The 21,148-nt window shown below is 47.5% G+C and overlaps 9 protein-coding genes across 9 annotated transcripts; 6 read left to right on the top strand and 3 right to left on the bottom strand.

Annotated features, from left to right (window-relative positions):
- The first annotated feature begins 1,356 nt into the window (after positions 1-1,356).
- On the top strand, positions 1,357-1,963 carry BDV38DRAFT_240337 (uncharacterized protein). The gene is made up of 2 exons (XM_032053884.1): positions 1,357-1,423; positions 1,484-1,963. The coding sequence occupies exon 2, from the start codon at positions 1,501-1,503 to the stop codon at positions 1,852-1,854; it is 354 nt and encodes a 117-aa protein (XP_031916364.1). The 5' UTR covers positions 1,357-1,423; positions 1,484-1,500; the 3' UTR covers positions 1,855-1,963.
- A 677-nt stretch (positions 1,964-2,640) lies between these two features.
- On the top strand, positions 2,641-3,509 carry BDV38DRAFT_280296 (uncharacterized protein; the record flags this gene model as incomplete). Its single annotated transcript, XM_032059272.1, has 2 exons — positions 2,641-2,921; positions 2,978-3,509. 2 exons carry the CDS (start codon positions 2,641-2,643, stop codon positions 3,507-3,509), a joined length of 813 nt encoding a protein of 270 aa, XP_031916363.1.
- Positions 3,510-5,230: 1,721 nt separating this feature from the next.
- BDV38DRAFT_290536 (Zn(II)2Cys6 transcription factor) lies at positions 5,231-7,342 on the top strand (the record flags this gene model as incomplete). The annotated part of the gene is made up of 4 exons (XM_032061505.1): positions 5,231-5,268; positions 5,316-5,500; positions 6,143-6,447; positions 6,503-7,342. 4 exons carry the CDS (start codon positions 5,231-5,233, stop codon positions 7,340-7,342), a joined length of 1,368 nt encoding a protein of 455 aa, XP_031916362.1.
- A 240-nt stretch (positions 7,343-7,582) lies between these two features.
- On the bottom strand, positions 7,583-8,533 carry BDV38DRAFT_280294 (uncharacterized protein; the record flags this gene model as incomplete). The annotated part of the gene is made up of 3 exons (XM_032059271.1): positions 7,583-7,891; positions 7,954-8,375; positions 8,440-8,533. 3 exons carry the CDS (start codon positions 8,531-8,533, stop codon positions 7,583-7,585), a joined length of 825 nt encoding a protein of 274 aa, XP_031916361.1.
- A 1,259-nt stretch (positions 8,534-9,792) lies between these two features.
- On the top strand, positions 9,793-10,856 carry BDV38DRAFT_269282 (SMP-30/gluconolactonase/LRE family protein; the record flags this gene model as incomplete). The annotated part of the gene is made up of 3 exons (XM_032056942.1): positions 9,793-10,092; positions 10,126-10,478; positions 10,550-10,856. The coding sequence occupies 3 exons, from the start codon at positions 9,793-9,795 to the stop codon at positions 10,854-10,856; spliced, it is 960 nt and encodes a 319-aa protein (XP_031916360.1).
- A 587-nt stretch (positions 10,857-11,443) lies between these two features.
- On the bottom strand, positions 11,444-12,620 carry BDV38DRAFT_269281 (alpha/beta hydrolase; the record flags this gene model as incomplete). Its single annotated transcript, XM_032056941.1, has 3 exons — positions 11,444-12,268; positions 12,322-12,514; positions 12,607-12,620. 3 exons carry the CDS (start codon positions 12,618-12,620, stop codon positions 11,444-11,446), a joined length of 1,032 nt encoding a protein of 343 aa, XP_031916359.1.
- Positions 12,621-13,794: 1,174 nt separating this feature from the next.
- Positions 13,795-14,887, top strand: BDV38DRAFT_28357 (uncharacterized protein). Its single transcript, XM_032060066.1, has one exon. The coding sequence runs from the start codon at positions 14,074-14,076 to the stop codon at positions 14,626-14,628; it is 555 nt and encodes a 184-aa protein (XP_031916358.1). The 5' UTR covers positions 13,795-14,073; the 3' UTR covers positions 14,629-14,887.
- Positions 14,888-16,168: 1,281 nt separating this feature from the next.
- BDV38DRAFT_28354 (zinc-binding alcohol dehydrogenase family protein) lies at positions 16,169-17,355 on the bottom strand. The gene has a single exon (XM_032060058.1). The coding sequence runs from the start codon at positions 17,256-17,258 to the stop codon at positions 16,212-16,214; it is 1,047 nt and encodes a 348-aa protein (XP_031916357.1). The 5' UTR covers positions 17,259-17,355; the 3' UTR covers positions 16,169-16,211.
- A 553-nt stretch (positions 17,356-17,908) lies between these two features.
- Positions 17,909-20,687, top strand: BDV38DRAFT_290532 (transcription factor domain-containing protein; the record flags this gene model as incomplete). Its single annotated transcript, XM_032061504.1, has 4 exons — positions 17,909-18,245; positions 18,299-18,810; positions 18,860-19,860; positions 19,912-20,687. 4 exons carry the CDS (start codon positions 17,909-17,911, stop codon positions 20,102-20,104), a joined length of 2,043 nt encoding a protein of 680 aa, XP_031916356.1. The 3' UTR covers positions 20,105-20,687.
- Positions 20,688-21,148: the final 461 nt, after the last annotated feature.

The raw sequence follows: 21,148 nt of genomic DNA, 5'->3' as shown, positions 1-21,148 counted from the left end.
CAGGTTGCTGGCTACCACCCGGTTGAGGGAAGACAGGTTGAACACCTGGCTGGGGGAACACAGGCTGCTGGCTCGAGCCCGCCTGAAGACCTGTTGCAGGCTGCGGGAAAACAGGCTGATTCTGAGAAAACACTCCTTGAGTGACTAACAGAAAGGCAAGGAAGGACAAGAAGCTAGCATCTTTGGGTACCATGTTTGCTATGGAAAACAGAACATATGCTTATTCTCTAGGATAGTCTGTTAACCTGGCGCTGTTGGATCTGATGCGATTTTATACCATTAGCCCTCAACGAATAAATGTCAATTTCGTACTGCTCCCTTCCTCGCATGTCTTCCCAGTTCGCCCCTGTTTCCTTAATTTTACCTCGGGTTGAAATTCTTGATACATGGACGGTATGCAATAGCAGAGTGGGTCAATGCGTCCCGTGATATCTCGAGTGGATCACCATGAAGATCTCTTGTGCTGTGTCAAATGGCCGTCTTTTACGCTAAGGCCCTGGGTCTGGAGGGATAATTTGTCACAGCGATCTCCCTGGTCCCAAAGCAAGGCTTTTGACTGAGATGAACAAACCTTTAGCAGAACCAAAATCCTAGTATAGGTATGGAACGGGAGGCCCCATTTGATTGGACCAAACAGCGCCGATCAATTTAGATCCTGACCGAAGAATGTTACCAAAAGCACTGTGATCTGTCTTAGACCTTCACCGGTGCAGTGGACCTTGCATAAGCGGATATGATACATCTACCCTTGTGTTGCACAATCTGGCTGATCTCCCGATTGCCGTTGTGTTCCTAATCGCCGGCATGCAGGGACATTGATAACGAGACTCATGGCTAGGAGTTGCCCACCATTAGAGGAATTCACAAATCGGAGTTGACTTTCCAAAAGCGCCCATTTATTTGATTTCAAGAACACGAATTACCTGAATTAACTGGGTTCGCAAAATATTGATCGTAATAATGAAAAAGTTCTCAAGTCAATATCTCGGCCTTCAGATCGCGTGTGGAATCGTCAGAACCACTGTGGCAAAATTCGTGGAAGGAAATGATATCCGAACATACCCACAGGGATCGGGACGATCTTTGCTCACTCTGCCACAGTTAGAGCTGATTCGATTATATTACGCAGTATTCTTCCCGGTAGCAGTCCTCAGTGGCTGGCTGAGGATGCTCATCTATTGAAGGCTATCTTCCGATAGATGCGTTAGTTTGCATTCTCGACAGAGTTGAAATTGCTGCAAGGGATTGAGACAGTTCAGCTACAGCAAAATTTAGTGGAACTAGTGTCTCGCGCTGAGGGCCAAGCAACCTCCATCAGATATATAAATTCGCATTGTTCCCTACCTTCAACTCGTGAATCCCAGCTTCCGATCCAGTTTCCATCAGCCTTCAACCATTTACCAAGTTATTTTTCTTCTCTCACGCAAGTATGACCTTTGGCAGTCGTCACTGTGGCTCCTGAACTAATTGAATCATCTCTCAGACTACCTCTCCGACAACATGGTCAGCCTGAAGACTCTTGCTTGTCTTTGCTTCGTTGGCATTGCCCAGGCTCAAATGCCGTGGATCCCAATCAACCTCCCAATCCCTAACCATGGGTCTGGGTCGGGATCTGGGTCGGGATCCGGGTCTGGGTCCGGGTCCGGCCAACCCTCATGCCCAGCTTGTCCAACTTGTCCTGCGCCTCCAACTTGCCCTTCAACTCCCGCCCTCGACCCGGCTACGGTCAGCGCCGCCAAGGCAGTTTGTGCCAGTAAGAAGCCTGGCACCGTGCCTGTGTTCCGTGAGGATGGCAAACCCTATGGATGTGTCCCCAACATCTGCTCCCAGCCTACAGTTACCATCGAGTGTTAAAGGACTTTTATGCCCCGGAGGGCCCGGTTTTCAATCCATCCAGGGCTTTCCAACATGTTACCAGGGCAATGCCTCCAAGGATTTTGAGGTGAGGGAGGGGGTTTCGGTTTCACCATTGGTTTTAGAAGCGCATTGCCATGTAAATTAAACCATTGTCAATGTCACACTACTACTACTACTGCGCTATATTACATGAAAGTCTCTGGAGAATTCCACGCTCAATTCAATCTGTTCGACTGTCGCCCTCTCGTATCGCTTTACTTGGGGCCATCCTTAATAGTTTTAAATTGGGTCAAGGCAGAAAACCTTAATCTTCCATTTTCTTAATTGTTATTTTGTTTTTCTCTTTGTGTTTTCGGTAGTCAAACAAATCCAACCCCTTGAAAAAGAGCAGCACTTTTAAGGACCTACGCCTAAGCTTTTGAAATATGAACTAACTTTCCCTTGCAAGAGGCAAATTTCGACAAGGTGTATGCTAAGGCTACGCTCGGGTCGGGGCGAAGCGGTGGATCTGGGGGTTCCCGCAAACCGAACGTATCATAAATTAAATCGATGGTTCCCACAGATCGACAAGATCGGCGGGCCACAGTGAGACTCGATGAGCGGACCAAAATTGTCTTGGGCCCAATTCCACAGCTCGATTTGGAATAAGAAATTCCCTCGAAATGCCCCTAGACTTGTTTATATTTTCTTTCTCTTCGAAGGGTCCTAGTCCCAGACACCAGTGATTTATTCGCGCTCTTTTCAAAACACCCAAGATACTTGGGCTTGGGTCAACCTCGCAAGATGCTTCATTCTCTCATGTATCTTCTCATTGCTCTGGGTCAGCAGTCGCTCGCCCAGAATGATGGACTTGGATCAATATCTTCATCATTTGGCTTTGATTCAACGTTCGACACCGCCGTCCCAGAGGATCCCACTGCCTCCATGGTCTTTGTTGAGCCAGATGTCTCATTGCAATGCCCTGTTCAGCCCTACCAGTCCTACCTGTTCAGCCAGAATCCTCCAGTGGTCTACGTGGCTTCTTTTGTCAACGACGATGAGGCTCGTCATCTGATTCAGCAAAGGTTTGTCCGCCCAAAAGCAATTGATTGGACTTTCTTCTTATGTCTTACTTAACTAGCGGACCAAACTTTGCCCCCGCCTTCGTCTATGGCTCTGGCCAAACACAAGTGGATCAGAGCTCCAGAAAATCCCACACAGCCCTCCCGGACCGAGATGATGTAGTTCGGTGTCTAGAACAACGCGCACGCAAAAGCCAGGAGTGGGAGCCTGGGATGACAATCGAAGCTATTTCTGTGCAGCGATATGAAGAAAACGGTTTCTTTACACACCATTACGATGCTTTCGGGGAAACCCACAAAAAAGACCGTAAGACCACATTGAATGTGTTTTTACAGGCGAACTGCACTGGGGGCGGAACCCATTTTCCCTACTTGCCGAGACCGGACGATGAGAGGTGGTGCCAATTCATTGACTGTGACTCGGACCTGCCAGGTGTGACCTTCAAGCCTATCGCTGGTAATGCTGTTTTCTGGGAGAACATTCGACCGGATGGGACTGTGCATCCAGAGACTCTTCATGCTGGCATGCCCGTTCTGTCGGGGACTAAGATCGGAATGAACATTTGGACATGGACAAAGGAGCGCAGATAAGGGTTACGGAAGAAGTATAGTGGAAGTAATTTTCATCTTTGCAGTCCTGTATGTAAGAAAGCAAGAGTAGATGATTGATCGTCCTAGGAGGGACAAGCTACGCTGTGTAGTCGAAAAGCGTAGCTTCCAGCGGTCGCACCTTTTAACATTATAAATTTCGTTCCGCTCAATGAACACGAGCCAATTTTGTATTTAAAGAATTCCCACGCTCATGTATCGTCGTGTTTCAACTCGGTGGTGTGGCTCTTTGATAAGTGCCTTCGTAGGAATGTCATTTATTAGTATTAGTCGACATCAGGTACAAATTAACCAGCCAACCCCCTTAGCTGCAGGTGCTTGGAACTTCTGCTACCTCTAATCCACTGCCAGCTTTCTGCGCCAATATTACTTCCAGTGTTGAAAATAATACATCTGATTAGGTTCTGCCACTCTTTATCGGGTTCAGGGATCCCGCGTCTTCAGCTCGTCAAAATTTCCACCAACCTTACTATATATATATTGTTGAAAAGGCGAATCCCACTGCATCTGTAGTCATATACCACCGAAACGTAACCTAGGGAAGAGGACTAGCCATTCCAGTTACATCGCTTTTACACAAAGTTTAACCATCTCTAAATAGTTATGAGGGCTCTAAGGACATAACTCGCTGCAATCATGCTTGTCGGTACGCTTACTACCAGGGTGAAACCGCCGAGCAGCCTATTCCTGGCGCCGAATGAATAAGCCTTGACAGCCAAAGTATCTCTCAGTGGTAGAGAAAGACAACTTTCCTCGACTCTCCTGACCTCTGCAATACCCGAATGCTGGATTGGTTCAATGTTGTAGCACGGAAATCCTACTTCATTAAGTCTTGCCCTGTAATGACATAAAGCGACAGCTAACTATCGTTACATCACCGAGAATGCTAAGGTACAGGCTGCAGCAGCTGACATCGAAAGGTGTAAAGGTAAGCGCTTCACCCATCACTTCGTCTTTTTGATTCTGGCGGCTTCAGCTTGAGCCGGTAGATAAGTTCAGATGAGACATGAGAAAGGAGAGAAGGAAAAAAGAAATACTAAGAATAACGGCTAAGGAGCAACAAACACCATCTAAATGCGTATTTATCCAAGAGCTCCCCAGTTCTTGGAAAGCTTTTCCTTTCGTTTGGAACAAAACTTTCGCCCTGTAAGCTGGCCAACTCAGTATAACATACTCGCCCTTCCATTGCAGCCCCCTTCTGATCATGGTATTCGTATTTTCATAAATCTCTGAGCTGCTGGTCGTGAAGTAGTTTGCACCGGTATATCATGAGGAGGAACTATCTCCACAACAGTCTTAACTTAGGATTTGGTTATGAAGCGCAAATTCTATGTTGTTAACTTGGGGAACTGTAGGAAAAACGACAGGCGCTGAGGCTTGGCATAATACATGGAGCCCTTCGAAATCAATTTCCCTTGTCGATGGTGACCCAAGAAACTGGTAACAGAGGAAAATCTTCATCTCAAGTAACTCTTACAAGGAAGTGAGAAGATCATATTGAAACGCTGCACCTAGCTTCCTTTAGGGACCAAGAACCCTTCTGTTAAGGATTGCTAGGGCTATATCACGGGCGTGATAAGAAACCCCGCCATTTCCTGATCGGCGACGGGCATAAATCACCTGATCTCGGAGAAAGATTCCCCACGTTCCGGCCTGCTGGACGTGAATCACTTCGTATTAGCCATGCCGAAACCAGAGATATCATGGGCGAAAGAAAGCACAGACATATCACATTTTCAGGGTCAGTAGGGCAGCGTGCGCCGTACTGCATCTACTGACATTGATCAGGTGTTGGACCTGCAAGGCCCGGAAGGTTAAATGTGACGAGAACCCACTGGGCTGCGCAAGCTGCCTACGACTCGGAATAACCTGTGGTGGATATGATATCCAATTGCAATGGATTTCCTCGGATGCAGGTCGTCGGCCCCACAGGGATCTTTCTGCACGGATCGGAAGGAGGCGCATTGGTGCAGGTGAGTTAGCAACTTCAATCGCACCCTCTTCTGGTTCATGCATCACATGCTCAGATTTTATTTAAGGCTGGACTAGTATCCTTCAATTCAAGGCAGACAAAATCGATGAGTTTCTCACTAGAGTAAGTGAGGACGCAGACCGAGGGGTGTCGACAACACATGGCCCTTTTTCAGTATTCCCTGTAGATCAAATCCGTAGCAATCACAAAACATCTCCCGTTTCACCATCCCAGCAGGCACTATCGCGGCATTCAAATGGTGCAGCAACTGTGGAGGGCTCCCCAGAAGGGACACACGATTGCGAGTCAAATTCAAATGGGCCGAACTATCGGGTCCCACCGTTGCCTCCAAATTCTGGCGTGACCCCGCTTGATACGTTGTCACTACTCTCAAAGCCCGCACGTACTCAAGATGATGAGCATACCGAATCAGAGTTCGAATCTTGCTTTGCTCATGATAATCAAGGATTGCAGACTGTTTCACCGGAGGATGTCAATGATGTGGCTCCCTGGAGTGCGGATATTCTACCAAATTCCGAACTTTCTTTAGTACTGCAACCGCAAATATTTCTATCGAGCAGCTGGAAAACCAACAAGCTCTTTCACCATTATGTTACAAATGTTGCTGATATACTTCTGCCAGTTTCGCACCCAGGAAATCCCTATCGCTCGTTGTATGCCCCGGCAGCACTTGAAGGATCGCTGTACTTCGAGTCCGGGCTTTTTAATGCAGCCCCGAATATTGGACTGTGCATATTCCATTCACTTATGTCCACTTCCGCCTTCCATCTACATCAGTGCTATGAGTCCAACTCTGAGTATCATCACGTGGGCATCACCCACCGGCAACTTGCACTAGAGTCCCTGCAAATGGTTTTGATGCACGAGGTACCGCTATTTGATTATAAGACTCTTTTGGTCGCACTTCTTTCTATGATCACAATTGGAGTATGTTACATACTATCTACCTGAAAAGACTTAAACCTAAATGACATTCGATCAGGTGGTGGAAGGAAGCATCATCGACTTCCGTGTTCACCTTCAAGGGATAGCCAATTTTCAAGGCCCTCGCCGCAAATGGCAATTTATAAGCGGAGACACTCGTCAGCTGAATACTCAAAGTGCATTCTTGAATCTTCTTGCCCGCACTACCTCTCGTTGTACTCCATCGCCTTGGGTTGCAAGCAGAGAGTTGCCGCATAGGGGACATGATAGTCTGACTACAAATGATAATCGCTCCTATTGCTATGAGTTCACTTACGGGATCACAGCTGATATTGCAGCCGCCATCCAGGAAATAACTGATCTCTACGAATGTCTAGAATACTATCGCCAAGCACAAGGGCCCATTCCGGATGATTTCCTCGAGGCTTGTGAAGATCTTGGCGATCGCCTGCTTTCCTGGACCTTGACCTCCGATAAGGTTCCCTCGTTCAATGACAGGGGCACGGATGAATTTGATATCTTCAAACATCATTCTCATGCATGGCATGGTGCCGCTCTTATATTCTACCTAAATTGTATCCAAGGGGTCAAAGCCCATGATTTAGTAGAAGGGGTTGCCACAGTTGCCTCTCATATGCTCGCTGTTGAAGAAATCAAATCGAAGCATGTCGCCAACCAGATGGCCCCAATCAGTTGGCCGGCCTTTATAGCATCATGTTGTGCCCTAGATCGAGAGCCTTGGGAAACATGGTGGTTGGATGTGCAAAAGTACGGTATTGGGAGTATCCGAAGACAATATAGTATTGTGCAGGAAATATGGGCTGAAATGGACACGCATCCATCTGAGGGGTGGTTGCAGATTCTTCACCGACGAAACATACAGGTTCTAGCCGCTTGATCAATGGGCCGTTGGTGCCATGCAAACTGAGGTCCATGTAAGCCAGTGCACACTGTTCCAATTGAAAAATGTGTTAATATATCAACTCAGGTGATTCAACCCTGTGTGGAGCGGGAATCTTTTGTGGCTCAACTCCTATATACATGAATACACAGCTCCTCCAGCGAGGGTACTCCAACATGAGAACAGATCAACAAACTGCTATGGTCAGTAAATCGCAAGAACCATTGGAAAGAATGGTCACTCACTGCCAATAACACCATTCACAGGGATGTCAATGGATGTCGTATAGCTAGCCGCATCGCTGAGGAGGTAAACATATGCACCACCGAGCTCCTGTACCTCCGCGAGCCTAGGGAACCCGCCATAGTACTTCAGCTGCTGCTCCCAGTCCGGCTGCTGAGGCACCCAATACGTCATAGCAGTCTTTACTAGACCTGGAGAAACACTATTCACGCGAATACCGTATTGAGCCCATTCCATGGCTAGGGTATGGGTCATGTTGCGAATGCCCGCTTTTGAAGCACCGTATGGGGTGGAGGGTACTCTCTATTTTGTACATTAGTTCTTGGTCGCATATACGGATAGTCTTTATGCAGGGAATCACTTACCTTATTAGGGCGGTATGAAGCCATCGAAGCTGTAAAGACAATGGAACCCTTGATACCCAATTTAATAAAGGCACGTGCAGCCGCCCGCGCGGTGTAAAACGCCCCGAAGAGATTGACATTGAACAAGTTCTCAATCTCTTCCTTGGTAAAATCTAAGGCTGCCTTATGATGTGTGCGGCCCGCATTTACTACCATACCGTGTATTGCACCTGCTTCTGCAATAATCTTCTCGACAGCTGCGGTGATCGTCTCTTCTTCCGTCACGTTTGCATTCAATGCGTGAAGTCTTCCCGGATAACGCTCCGAGAGTGCGACAAACTCTTCGCCTGTCTCGCCGATATCAATGGAGTAAACTCTTTCTGCGCCGTTAGACAGACAACATTCTGCGATTCCTAGACCGATGCCCCGGTTCGCGCCGGTAACTGGACAAATCACAATCTGTCAATGGGATGAATCCAGAGGGAGGTTTCTATGCGATATGCTTACTTGCAATCACCTTCGAACCCAAGGTAACTTGTGTCTGGGGTGCGGTGGAGGCCTGGGAGGCACCGGTAGCTTCTGTAGCAGTTGAGGCAGACATGACAGTAGATCTTGAGGGAAAGGAGATAAAGTGTTACAAAACTGATGACCCAGTTGCAGTCCTTTCCCGGGTACTTATAACAAGCTTGTCATCATCTTAACCAAAGCCATCTGAATAATGCACATAAAGAATCATATGTCATTGCATGCCCCACAAGAACCTAAACCCCGCGTTGATTCTCCATATAAAGAACACGAAGGGCGTTCTAGGGCTTCCCAGGTCCCCGAGACGAGACACTTGTGTGGGTCTGCCAAGAAAGTGCACCGAAACGAGGCATCTTTTTTCATGAAACTTTGTAAGAATGAATTAATGGAAAGGCTGATCTTATCTGTAGATGCGGGGTAGGCAGTCTACCTTATTTCTTTATTTTCTTTCTTTTTCATATATCAGGGAAGTTTTGCCTTTTGTCATTCTTGCAATTTGTAACTTCTCATCACACATCGCTGGCTTGTTCCGTAAGAAAGCTTCGATCAGTGCACATAGAGGCTTTTACCCGCCCCGGCCAGCCGTTCATCAGATGTTTGAACAAAGCTATGGAGAGCTTACTCGCAAAGATGGGATCGAGTGACTACCTTGTAGGACAGTATTTGACCTAATGCACTACGTTAACAGAAGAGGTAGTCTTATCGTTCATACAATCTACATCCGCAATCTCTGGGAAACACTATTACCCAGGTGGCAGTCCATTCCGTTGATGGTAAGCAACGCTAGCGTGGTGCTTAGTTAAACGGTAGCACTTGTGAATAATCTGAGGCACATCAATGATTGCATGGGTTGTCTAACGGGCTTCGCTGTATCTCCGGTGTGGGGATGGTTTGACCCACTGATGGCGGGGCTGTTTATACAATTGTTCCTCGAAGGGGAATTAGTGGCTCCAAATACTGGATCTGGATTTAGGAATAGAATCATCCACCATTCACCTTTAGACTTATGTAGGCCGAAGCTTCAAAACGATAATTTCCCTCGACCCTCTAGGACAGTCTTCCTTTCTCCTTCACTTTCGTTGAGCTTCCCATTATCTTAAAGCCCTTTGTCATTTCGTCAAAGCAAGGTTCCCATATAGATATTTCCACTGACTGATTTGGCCTCGCTCAATTAAGAGTATTTAAGTATTGACGGTGGCTATATTCAGAATAATCCAGGGCGTACTAAATACCACATAAAGCGCATTAACCAGCATCTCAATCCTGTCAACTCCCAGTTCAATCCGACTGAAAACTACACCCGGTATAATAGGGCCATCAAAGTCACAGTACATCATGACCAAACTCTCAAGCACATTCCAAGTCCACGACGAGCGCTTTCACTCTATTCTCGGTCCATCTCCGACGCTGGAATTACTAGCAGAAAACGAATTATGCCCATTTGCCCACGAAGCAGGCATTTTTATTGCTTCCACAAACCACCTCTTCATAACCAGTAGCCGCATCAGGAACACCCAAGGCGAACAATTCGTACGGATCACCCGCGTCCATCTTAATGAAACCCCAGTCAAATGCGAAGAGATTCCAACCCAGATCCCCCTCGCAAACGGCGGGGTCAACTACGGCGATGATGGGGTCTTAATATGCGGACAAGGGTCTATGACCCAGCCGAGTGGATTATATCTTATGTCCACGACACCACCATATACCACTAAACTTCTGAAAGAAGACTTCTATGGCCGTCCATTTAGCTCCGTGAACGATGTGATTGTCCACTCAGACGGATCGATCTGGTTTACAGATCCGACGTATGGTTTCGAACAAGGGTATCGGCCGAAGCCCTCTTTACCAAGCCAAGTATACAGATGGAATCCAGTGAATGGGAATATTCGGGCAATGGCTGATGGATTTGGAAAGCCGAACGGGATTTGCTTTTCCCCTGATGAGAAGACCGTTTATGTGACTGATACGCACTGGTTACATGGTGATGGTAGTATAGATGACCAAAAGGTTTCATCAATGTATGACCTTTCTATTCAAATCATATGTACCTGGCTTTGGAATGAGATACTAACTAGAACTGGGTATTTAGTTACGCATTTGACGTGTCGACCTATCACGCCGAACCCTCCCTTACGAACCGGAGACTCTTCGCAATGGCCGACAAAGGCATTCCTGATGGAATCAAGTGTGATCTAGACGGCAACGTGTTTAGCGGCTGTGGTGACGGGGTCAATGTCTGGTCCCCTGGAGGTGTCCTCCTCGGACGTATACTGATTGACGGCGGAGTTGCGAATTTCTGCTTCGGCAGGAATGGTGAAATATTCGCATTGAATGAGCATCGGCTGTGGAGGGTCCAGCTGGGAGGGGATGTTAAGGGCGCATTATTAGGAATCTAACTTATTTCATACATAGACAATCTGTGAACGGTTATTATTGCCTTTCTTTAGTAAACCCTGGCTACTAGTATTTCTAGGGCTAGTTGTGAGGCTAAGGCCACCATGTTGTCGGAAGAGTTTCCTATTGACCAATTCTGAAGGATCATTAGTAAATCATCGATTATAACGATATTGAAGTGCTGTACAGAGTATATTGCGCCCATTTCACACTAAGGGTATATCAGGAAACCTGGAGTCTCAGAGTAACGGGACAAATAAGTTCAATCCAAACAATCTTCAAGGCCAATGTATGATTTTCATAGCGTTGCCATGCTGGTTGTCATAGCCCTTCCCATTGATGCTATAGGATAATGGTGGCGATGAGCTTACACAGCCTAGGGTATTTTGTTATGGATTGAATCTTTATTTTCAGTTTGTGTCATACAAGGTAGGTTTGTGTCCACGGTACTGAGTCGGGGATTGCTGCTGAGCCGAAGCGAGGGAGTTTTGTAGTCAAATGAAATATCATAATCATCACAAAGAACTATTAATCTATACTAATTGGTACATCAAGAACATACCCAATTATACACCCCTCGTATAATCGATTACTCCAACCAAGCATCCACCGCCGACTTCAGAGCGTTCTGCAACCACTCATCCTCATACCGATTATCCATATCAAAACCATGATCCCCATCCCGCAATGCCAGCACAACTTTATCGCCACTCGGCAGGCCCTTAGTAGCCTCAAGTAACCTCACCACAAACCCCTCCACGTCCTCCAGAGGGACCACAGTATCCTGACGACCATGCCAAATCGCAATTCCTCCCCGCGGGATACTCATACCCGGTTCTTCCAGCTTCTTGGCAGGGTAGAACAGCTCTCGGCGTGATGACCCCTCCGCCTGACGCTCATAGAAGCCAGCCAAACGGCCATGCTCCACAGCCGCAAGCATAAACGCAAGCCGAGCAGGAGAGCGATCCGATGACACAACCTGGCCAGAAGCTGCTGCAGCCACGGTGTCGTCGATGACGTTTTCAGGCGTATGTACGCCGAATGGTAAGGTTGTGCGCGGGGCCTGAAAGCCTGCTGAGCTGGGGTTCACCCATGGGTAACCCGCAGTCGAGGCACGGATCTGGGATGGATAGGTCAGGGCGAGATAGAGGCTTAGTAAACCGCCTGCGGAGTCACCAGTGGTGAGGATGCGGGTGAGGTCAATTTCGGTGGGTGTGGTGTGGTTGGCAAGCAAATTGGTCAGAACTGGTGAGTGGAGCCATTTCCAGAAATCATCGATGTCGTCGTAGATCTCTGAGCTTGTGGATTCGGGCATCAGCCGGTAGTTGGGGCTAACGATCACGGCACCATATTTGAGGGCTAGGTCCGATGCCCAGTGGGGAAAGAAATCCATGAATAGTGAGTCGCATGCAACCTATATGTCTTGTTAATAACCATGTAATATTTATTGCGCTAGTGGGTAGTTACCAGGGCGCCGCCATGGGTGCGGACGAGAGTCGGTCGTTTGCCCGTATAGGGTGTTTGAGGAATTAGTATGTCCACTCGAATGGCATGATCGCCAATCTGCTTGTATGTTGCCTGAATGAGATCAAAGCCTTCAAGCTTTGGGTGAGAAGGGATAGACATTGTTATTGGCTTCGAAGTTACCAGAGGATGCCGACTGTTTTATATGAGTGTTTTCTCAAGGTTATTAGCAAACGAGAATTCGATACTCTGATGAAAACTTGTCAAGAAGCTCTACGGTATTTATACTCTGAGTGTTTCATTTTGACCACGACAGATTTATCATCGTATGGCGTGAATCGATCCGTCGCAGACTTAGGGCCAAGTTCCTCCGTGTTTAGAAAGTCCCCGAAGGGCTATTGAATTGATTATCTAACAATTGGTTCCGAACGCACGGTCAACACTAAGTGAAACCGGGAAAGATTCATTTATACCACCCACTTAGAGGTAACGCTAAGTCGTAGACCTTCATTCTATTGGCCAATTCGGTACTACATATGAGGCTAAATTGCTCTAACCACGATTCTGTCAGCACTACCGCGCGCCGAGTCGTGTTCCATTTGGGGGTCAAAATCGAAAACCAAGGTTTTACATTTCCCTCTTTTCGACTAGTTCTCTTTTCCTTCCTCTCTCCTGATTGGCTAGTTCGTATATAACAAGTAGATAATTAAGCGGGATTGATTGAGAGATTCGCTGTGGTAGAAGTACCTCGTTTCTTCTCGTTCCTTTTGCCCTGTTCAAGGCAAAAAACAATAACAACACTAGTTTTACTAAACACCGCAGTTACATATTTAATGTCGGCGTGTTTACTGGTTCGTCACATATCGCTCGACATCGAGATGAGACACAGGGTGTACAAATGGAAGCTCGAACATGATCCGTGGTAGCTTGCAGGCATATTAGACTTCCAGAAAGGGGAGCCTCATTAGGTTATTCGCGTCCAAGAAGACTTGAGCTTCGTTCTACCCAGGACAGTTTAGATAGACAGCAAGCCTCCTTGTAAGTCTTGTCAACCCGGGCTCCATTTAACTGACTTTTGTCTACAGAACTGTATTATATATATTGTTAATTCAGGTCTCCAGAGAACGCGAATTATATTTTCAGCTATTTCCTAGCTGATTAATCTTAAGCCAATCACGAGCCATGACATTCAACACAGACAGACAGGTGATGGCGCGCCCGTGGGTAATTTAACCAACTAAATATAAATTGATTCATTACAGCTCCCCAATACTCTGTTTTGAAGCTTTGGGGCCAAAAGACTTTAATAGACAGAATAGGAACATTGCATAACAATTCGTCTGTCCCGAGAACGGTTATTCTACACGAACCTATTATCTATACTGTACTTCAATCAGTTACCAAACAAGAATACATATATATATATATAGACTGCAAAGATAAGGAAAAAGAACTTATTATACAATCAAACCCGCTAAATTAGACGTAACAGAATCTATAGCTATGTACCCTCATTTACCTTTCTCCAAATCTATGCGAAAGAGCAGGAAATGACTAGATCTCATCATCGATCCAGTACACATAGAATAGGTCTGAGACGATCACGTGGTCCTGTGTCCAGACTGAAAAATCGATAATCTGCATGACCAAAACAAGCATTCCAAATACATTTTCCAACCAACAAATTACTTCCAGCACAGCCACACTCATAATTAAAAACGTGGATCAATAGAATAGAATACTAAGCCAAGGATAATGGCCTCCATATGGCGCCGAATAATCCCCCAACGCGTGGCCAACACCGGCTCACAACTACGCGATCACCAAGCCAACGAGCGCACCTTTCTCTCCTGGACCCGCATGGGCCTCGGCTTCGCAGCTATGGCTCTAGCCCTCGGGCGTCTGGATGCAGTCGATCGCATGCTCTCGTCTGCCCTGTCAAGCAGCAAATTGAACCTGGTCGTCGGCTCGGATAATACCACAGCCACAGTCGCCGCCACTCCAGCGCCCGTGCAGACACGCGATGTCGACCGCAAAAACGGCCAAGAACAACATCCCAGCAGCTTGTTATTTTTCGACCACAACGGCGGATTTTCTGCCATGACGTTCTGTCAAGCCATTAGTATCTCATCCTTTGTGTATGGTATTTTTCGATACCTGTCTGTTCGGAAGAGTTTGCTCAAGGGGCAGTTCACCCCTGCTGTCTGGGGGCCTGTTCTTATGACGTCTGGGTGTCTGGGGGTGTTTGGGACTATGGGTATGTGGGTTGAACAGAAGAATGCATCGAGGATGTCACGACATGACTCCTGATGATTACTGCCAGACGGGATTGACTGTCCATGAATAGGAGAATGTATGTATCATTTAAAAGCATAAATAAGACTGGGCGCTCCTTGAAAGCATTCTCAAACCACTCACAGCCGACTAGAGATAGATATGCATGTTCAGAAAAGTGCCATGTGATGGCGAGAACATGTTAAGATACAATGGTAGACAATAAAGCATCAAGAGATGATATAAATTTCGTATGACTATCGTAAAGATAGTAAGTACTGTAAGGAAAACGAGTATGACTAGATCCAGGAGGCTAGTCAAGACCGAATCGTGGAACCCCTATTCATAGAGTAGGTAGTTGTATTTTTCTAAAACCCAAGTCATCGGAGACGAACCAAGTTCTGAGTTGCATGCTCTTTATCTCGTCCTCTGAGCAAAGGCAACATTTGATAGACTTCATGGGCGTGTTCTACGCTGAGGTCTAGCCAAAGATAGGCCAGAACCAAGGCAAACGAACTAGATTAGCCAGTCGGCTTTGACAATACTCCATGAGAGTTAGATTGGTCCATACCGGAGGTGGAGTAGTACTGATGCTAGATTAGGTGAACCTCTAGTGTCTCGAATATCCTTCAACTCATGGGGGAGAGATGGAAGTGAGGAGCGATGTGTCATGGCGCCGACGATGACAACCATTAAGCATTCGCCATTGCTCGCGGAGGTCTGCTGCCGGTCCATCGAGTGTGGCAGTTTGCTCCCCTCCACAGAATGTAGAAGTATATAGTTAAAAGGCTTGAACTCTCCGGTGCCTGAAAGTCTCAGCATGTAATGTATGGAACTTGGCTCTGGCTTCCCCAATACTAAGGTCGAGCAAACATAGGTGGGCCATGTGCTTGGCCCTTGGTGCAATTTCGCGGGGCATTTTGGAGGATGAATGCTTGGAGTACCAATGTGAAGATCGTGATGTCGACAAGACCTATAGCTTGGAGACTATACCTCAGTAGAAAAGTGCGAGTAGTCCGATAGCTTCATGATGTTTCAGGAGGGGGACAAATATATACCATAGACCTCATGCCGATGCAGACTTGCGTTCATAGGTTTGCAGACGGTGAGAGGGGGCATGACGGTAGTCCCAGGGACAGATATATAAGTATTGTGGAATGCCCAAGCGAGTGATGGATGGCTGACTATATTACCAATTCAGAAGCAACCGCTAGTCGGATGAGGGCCTTCTTATAGACTAGCTCACACAAAGAGTCTCAGAGCTGCGCAAAGGACTTCAAGGAACAAAGAAGTGGCGAGGTAGTCGCGAGGTAGTCGCGTGCCATTATAGGAAACGCCCATATGTACTATGTTCGTGTAGTGAGGACAGGCAAAACATTCTCTGGGACTTTTCCTCTGTTCATTGAAATATATTGCACGCTAGTGTCTGTCACTGTTTTACCATTTAACCGTCGAACTTTTCATTCTTCGAAACATGAGCATAGTACTGCTGTGCTGACACAGACACTTCGAGTTAATGGTTCTGTGTCATAATGACTATTTCGTGGACGGCGTGGAAAAAATAGTAGCAAACAAAAAGGGATTTCGAAACCCGAGTAAAGAGCTGCCCATGTTCAAGATCAAGGAGTTTCAGCCACATTATACACCAACTTCTGCCCGCTAACCTTGTCCTCCTTCAGCAATTGCATTCCCTCCAGCACGTCCTTTAATCCATCGGCACAAACCTTAACCGGGTGTACCTTGACCTTGCCCTGTGCAATCAAGGGCTCAGAGAGATTCCAGAACATCTCGACGAATTCTCTGTCTGCAGGTATCGCGGGAATTTTGAGATCGCCGAACTGAACTGGCTCTCCAATACCAGTGTAGCCTAGAGTAGCGCGATCGTTGACGTTCTCACGCTCGATTTTGCTGTCCAGCAAATTACTATACTCGCCACCCTTGGTTGAAAGAGCATTGTCGCAGAACTTGGCACTGTCATCCAGAGAGATAGTGTCAAAGGCGAGTCTGAGATTATCATTGGTAGCTTCGCGGATAGCCGCGGCGGAATTGGGATCGCGGTAGTCATACACAGCATCTGCGCCGAGCTTCTTGACAAAGTCGAAGTTGTGGGGCGAGCAGGTAGTGATGACATGGTAGCCCGAAAGCTTGGCATACTGAATAGCCAGCGAGCCAGTGGCAGTAGAGCCGCCGTAAATCAAGATCGGTTCCGGCTGGGAAATGGGCTCAGTTGGCAAGGCTAATTTCAGACTTTGGTAGAGGCCTTGGCCAACGGTGGTAATGCCGACACCTAAGGTGGCAGCCTCTTGGAAGCTTAGTGTGTCGGGTATGTGCATCTGGATATCGCCCTTCGCAACGATATACTCAGCGAAGGCGCCGTCTTCGAGCTCCAACATGTTCGCGCCATGGGTCACGCCGCAGATTCGATCACCTTTGCGGAAAGATTTCTTGACATCCTTTCCTATTTCCTCGACAATCCCGGAATAGTCACATCCGGCGAGACATCCAGTGAGTCCCAGGTCCCACTCAACATGTTTCCAATCGGTGGGGTTCAGTGCTACGCTGACCGTTTTGATCAGAATGTAGTCATCACGAAGCTTAGGTAGAGGGCGGTCGGAGACGAGGGATAGCTGCTTGGAAGACGTGTAAACAACTGCTTTCTGAGGCATTTTGAAAGCGCGGAATATAGTATGCGAGAATCATTGGGAAAGGAGGGGGTCAGCATTTATTACGGACAGAGAAAGGGAGGGGCATTGGGGGATTAGGGTTCAGACGGGGGAACAATATGTAAGATCTTGGCGTCGCCCCCAGTCGGAGATATACGTATATTGTTTTGGTCACTGGAACAAAGACGAAGGACCGGCAAGTTGATGACAAATCGAGCCGACCTTAGTAAGATGACTAATCCACCAGTTCATAAGCTAGTTCCATCGCTTCATCTCCACCTTTCCTACTCCAACTACTTGCCTTCCTCGGCTCAAGAGATAATGTCCTAATTGAGTAACCCAGGTGAGTTGGCCATCTCTGGTATCCCCTCTCTTGGTATAGTTTTACTAAGACCAATTCCAGCGATTGATAGTTTTCTTGGCAATTATACCACTGAAGAGAAAAAGTCATCAGCGGGTTGATATCAGGAGCCAAGAGATTGCTTTGTCCAATCTGACCAATGATTGCGAGGTTCTAAATATGTGGTGGACCGGTTTAATGATATCCCGATGTGCATACAAAGCATTTGATTAGAAAGCACAGAAATATCACTTTCATTCAGCGTTGCAGACAACCACACCGATAAGCCGGTGTGGTTCTATGCTCTTCCACGATGACTCCTTCCCCAAGGGAGCGTGTTTCTCGGGCCTGCGAACATTGTCGTTCGCGGAAAATTAAGTGCAACGGTGAACAGCCATGCAACGCCTGCTCCCGAAATCCTCAAAGATGCGTCTATCGGACGGGTAGCATACGTAACAGGAAAAGTCGCCAAAACAGAGAACAACCGCGAACTCCAGCAACGTTACTACCTGCCCCACAATCTCCAGCGATGCCTGGGGATAGTCCAAATATCCGCCTCGTTGACGATCCGGCCCACTACAAGCGGCAGTACGAGTTGAGGGCCGGCATTGGAGTATCCAATCCCGAGACCGGAAATTTCCAATTCTACGGTGAGGACGCCTGATGTATCTTGAAGACCTTGATCAATGCTGACCATGTTCAGGCCCGTCGTCGGGATGCGCCTTCCTGCAAAGGATTTATCAGCGAATTCAAAAGTCGCCCTCTCGGGAATCACTACTCAGCTGTCGAACGGGGCCGATCCCGGATGGCTTACTGAAATGGGGCGTGGAGAGGTTCATGTTCACAGCTGATGCCGATGGAGACCTGCGCCGGTCACGGTTGGCGGCCGAGGCATTCCTCCCTCAAGCGCTAGGGGATGTGTTTATTGAAGCATATTTTAGAATCGTCCACCCCCAGATGCCAGTGCTAGTGTATACGGAGATCATTGATTCTTGGAAGCAGATGTGGGAAACTCCGATACGAGGTCGGCCGGTGAAGAACCAAGAAATTCTATTCATGGTCTTGGCTCTAGGGGCTCGTGTTATCAGGTTGAAAAAAAGCGAGCAAGAAAACCGAGCGGATGAATGGGCCGAGTACTTTTCGAGTCGAGTGTCCGAAGGCTCTATCTTCATGCAGGAGCCAAGTGTCAAGGGGGTAAACTTGATGCTATTGAAGGTACGCATAACCCAAGCTTCCCTTATCTGGATGTATGTTGACATCCCAGGCCATGTATTCGTTGCAACTCATGCGGCAGAACGATGCTTATTTGTATCTGGGCCATGCTACTCGAACTGCCATGGTCTTAGGTCTCCATCGATCCCAAGTGACTTGCGGTCGAGAACCACATTTGCATCGGTTACGTCATACCTTCTGGATCATGTATGTCTTCGAGCGGTTGTCGTCTGTGTATATGGGCCGACCTTCCTCGTTGTCCGACAACCAGATTGACACTGCGTATCCCGAAGATATCCCATGTTACATGGATGAGCCTTTTCATCCACCGGCAGTTGAATGCACGTGGACTAGGGTTATGGCTGACATTGCCAAACTCGCCGACCACATTTCAGTGGACGTTTACTCTCCCGCCAGCATCAAAAGTCTTGCGGACACGGCAAAGGTGGAACAGACTCTCCTCGAATACGATGCAGCCTTACAAGCCACCACCCGATGTCTGCCTGAGTACTTGCACTTCTTTGATGAGTCCGTACCCGTCGGCGAAGACTGGCAAGAAATTCAGCGCCTGAGTCTGGGATTCGCCTATAACATTGTACGCATGCTTTTATACCGACCGGCCTTAGTTTTAACGACGTTCTTCACCTCCACGAGTGAAGCACAACGGATCGCTGCAGGCTGTATTCGTCTACAAGAATGCATCGACAACTCGACGGCGGCAGCGCGGAATTTGATCAGTTTGGCCCACGACGTCTATTTCCGGCGGTTTCCCGATATCCGGTACGACGGGGCGCTGGCTTCGTACATGGTCTCAGCCATCATGACCTTACTCTACAACGTGATGAACCTGGGAACAGAACCGGACAAGGCACATGAAACATTCGCCATGGTGGAGCAGGGCATCAGATGCTTAGATGATATTGAGCATACTGGGTACACTGTGACAAAGATTCTAAGTATGGACTTGATGAAGGTGGCCAAGCAGGCGGTGTTGGCCGCGGATCCAGTGGTAGACACGAACCAAGTTTTAGTCGATTCGTTTCCTTGGTTAGAGTATGATTCCCTTCCCATGCATTTGAACCGATCATTTATCTGACTTGACAGTGATTTCACTCCAACCACTACGGTGGATACCAATCCTGTTCCCACGCCCTATATATATCCTGAAGAAGAGGGGACCTTTCCTGTGCTTGGAACACTGGCTTCAGATGTTGCTCTGCTGTCGGGCTCTCAAGTGAACTGCCAGTGGCTTAGCAATGGGCTCGATCCACGGAGCATTCCGGGATGCTTGCATTGAGTAGGTCAAGGAAAGCCAGCTGGACCGAAACACCGAGGCCAAGACGACCAACCACAGGTCCCCAGCCCGGCTCATAGCGCTTGCATTGACCAAATTGACCCTTCGTTGTGGACTACATCATGAACGACCAGGCCTATCGCGACGACCGATCTCTGGCGCTCAATGTAATCCAGCCCCAGGCCGAAAACCCTCATTACAAATGGCCTGTGAACCACCCTTGAACCCCCAAGCCGAGAGTGGAAGACTATACACCAAGTACTATGCTGGGTTACTTTCACTCCAGCAATGCTGTGTAGGAAAGCGACCGGGCTCCAAGGGCTCTCCCCTGGCTTCGCCATGATCTTGTCACCAACAGATCTCATCAAATACCAACCCTTCCACAAGCAACTCCCCCGCACCAAATTGCGTTACCTCGGCCCGTTCATCGGAAAGACTTCTTTATTGGACGACGTGTCAATCTCCATCCAATCCAGGGCTACATGCCATGTTATACCTACCCCGTCACCAGCGAAGATATAATACTCGACTTCGGTCAATTATCCTTTTTATGCACAAGTTGTAGTGAGTGTACTTAGAACGAGGCATAGATATAAAAATAGAGACAAACTAGTCGAAGGCTAATACCAAACCGACCAATCGCACGGCCTAACTACATATTTATACGAGGGAATAAAATCATCCAGTAAACAAATACCGCATTCAGGGGAGGGGCCTAGTAGACGCGTCTTACCTGACTCCCAGAACCCTTTTACGAAGTGGCATTCTTTTCCTAAACTACCTACTACTGCTGCTACAGATCTACCTACCGGATTCTGTTCACGGGGTACAGATATACTGCATCCACAAGCACAACATCCTAGAACAATCACGAGAACGAGAACAAGAACAAAATGGAAATGCAAAGCAAAAGCACAAGCACGAATAACAACGAAAACGAAAACAAACCAACACCTCCATCCCCATCTATCCCCTCTCAAACCAACATCTAGTACTACTAAAAGCGTCCACAAAACCAATAAGTCGAAACCCGGATACCGCACGGAA

This window comes from Aspergillus pseudotamarii (assembly GCF_009193445.1).
Source record: "Aspergillus pseudotamarii strain CBS 117625 unplaced genomic scaffold BDV38scaffold_12, whole genome shotgun sequence".
Taxonomy (NCBI): domain Eukaryota; kingdom Fungi; phylum Ascomycota; class Eurotiomycetes; order Eurotiales; family Aspergillaceae; genus Aspergillus; species Aspergillus pseudotamarii.
Note: the sequence above shows the minus strand (reverse complement) of the source record. Positions and strands in the feature narration are given on the sequence as shown.

Excerpts from the sequence above, each read along its gene's own strand:
- BDV38DRAFT_240337 (XM_032053884.1), top strand. The coding sequence starts at position 1,501 with ATGGTCAGCCTGAAGACTCTTGCTTGTCTTTGCTTCGTTGGCATTGCC.
- BDV38DRAFT_28357 (XM_032060066.1), top strand. The coding sequence starts at position 14,074 with ATGGCCTCCATATGGCGCCGAATAATCCCCCAACGCGTGGCCAACACC.
- BDV38DRAFT_28354 (XM_032060058.1), bottom strand. The coding sequence starts at position 17,258 with ATGCCTCAGAAAGCAGTTGTTTACACGTCTTCCAAGCAGCTATCCCTC.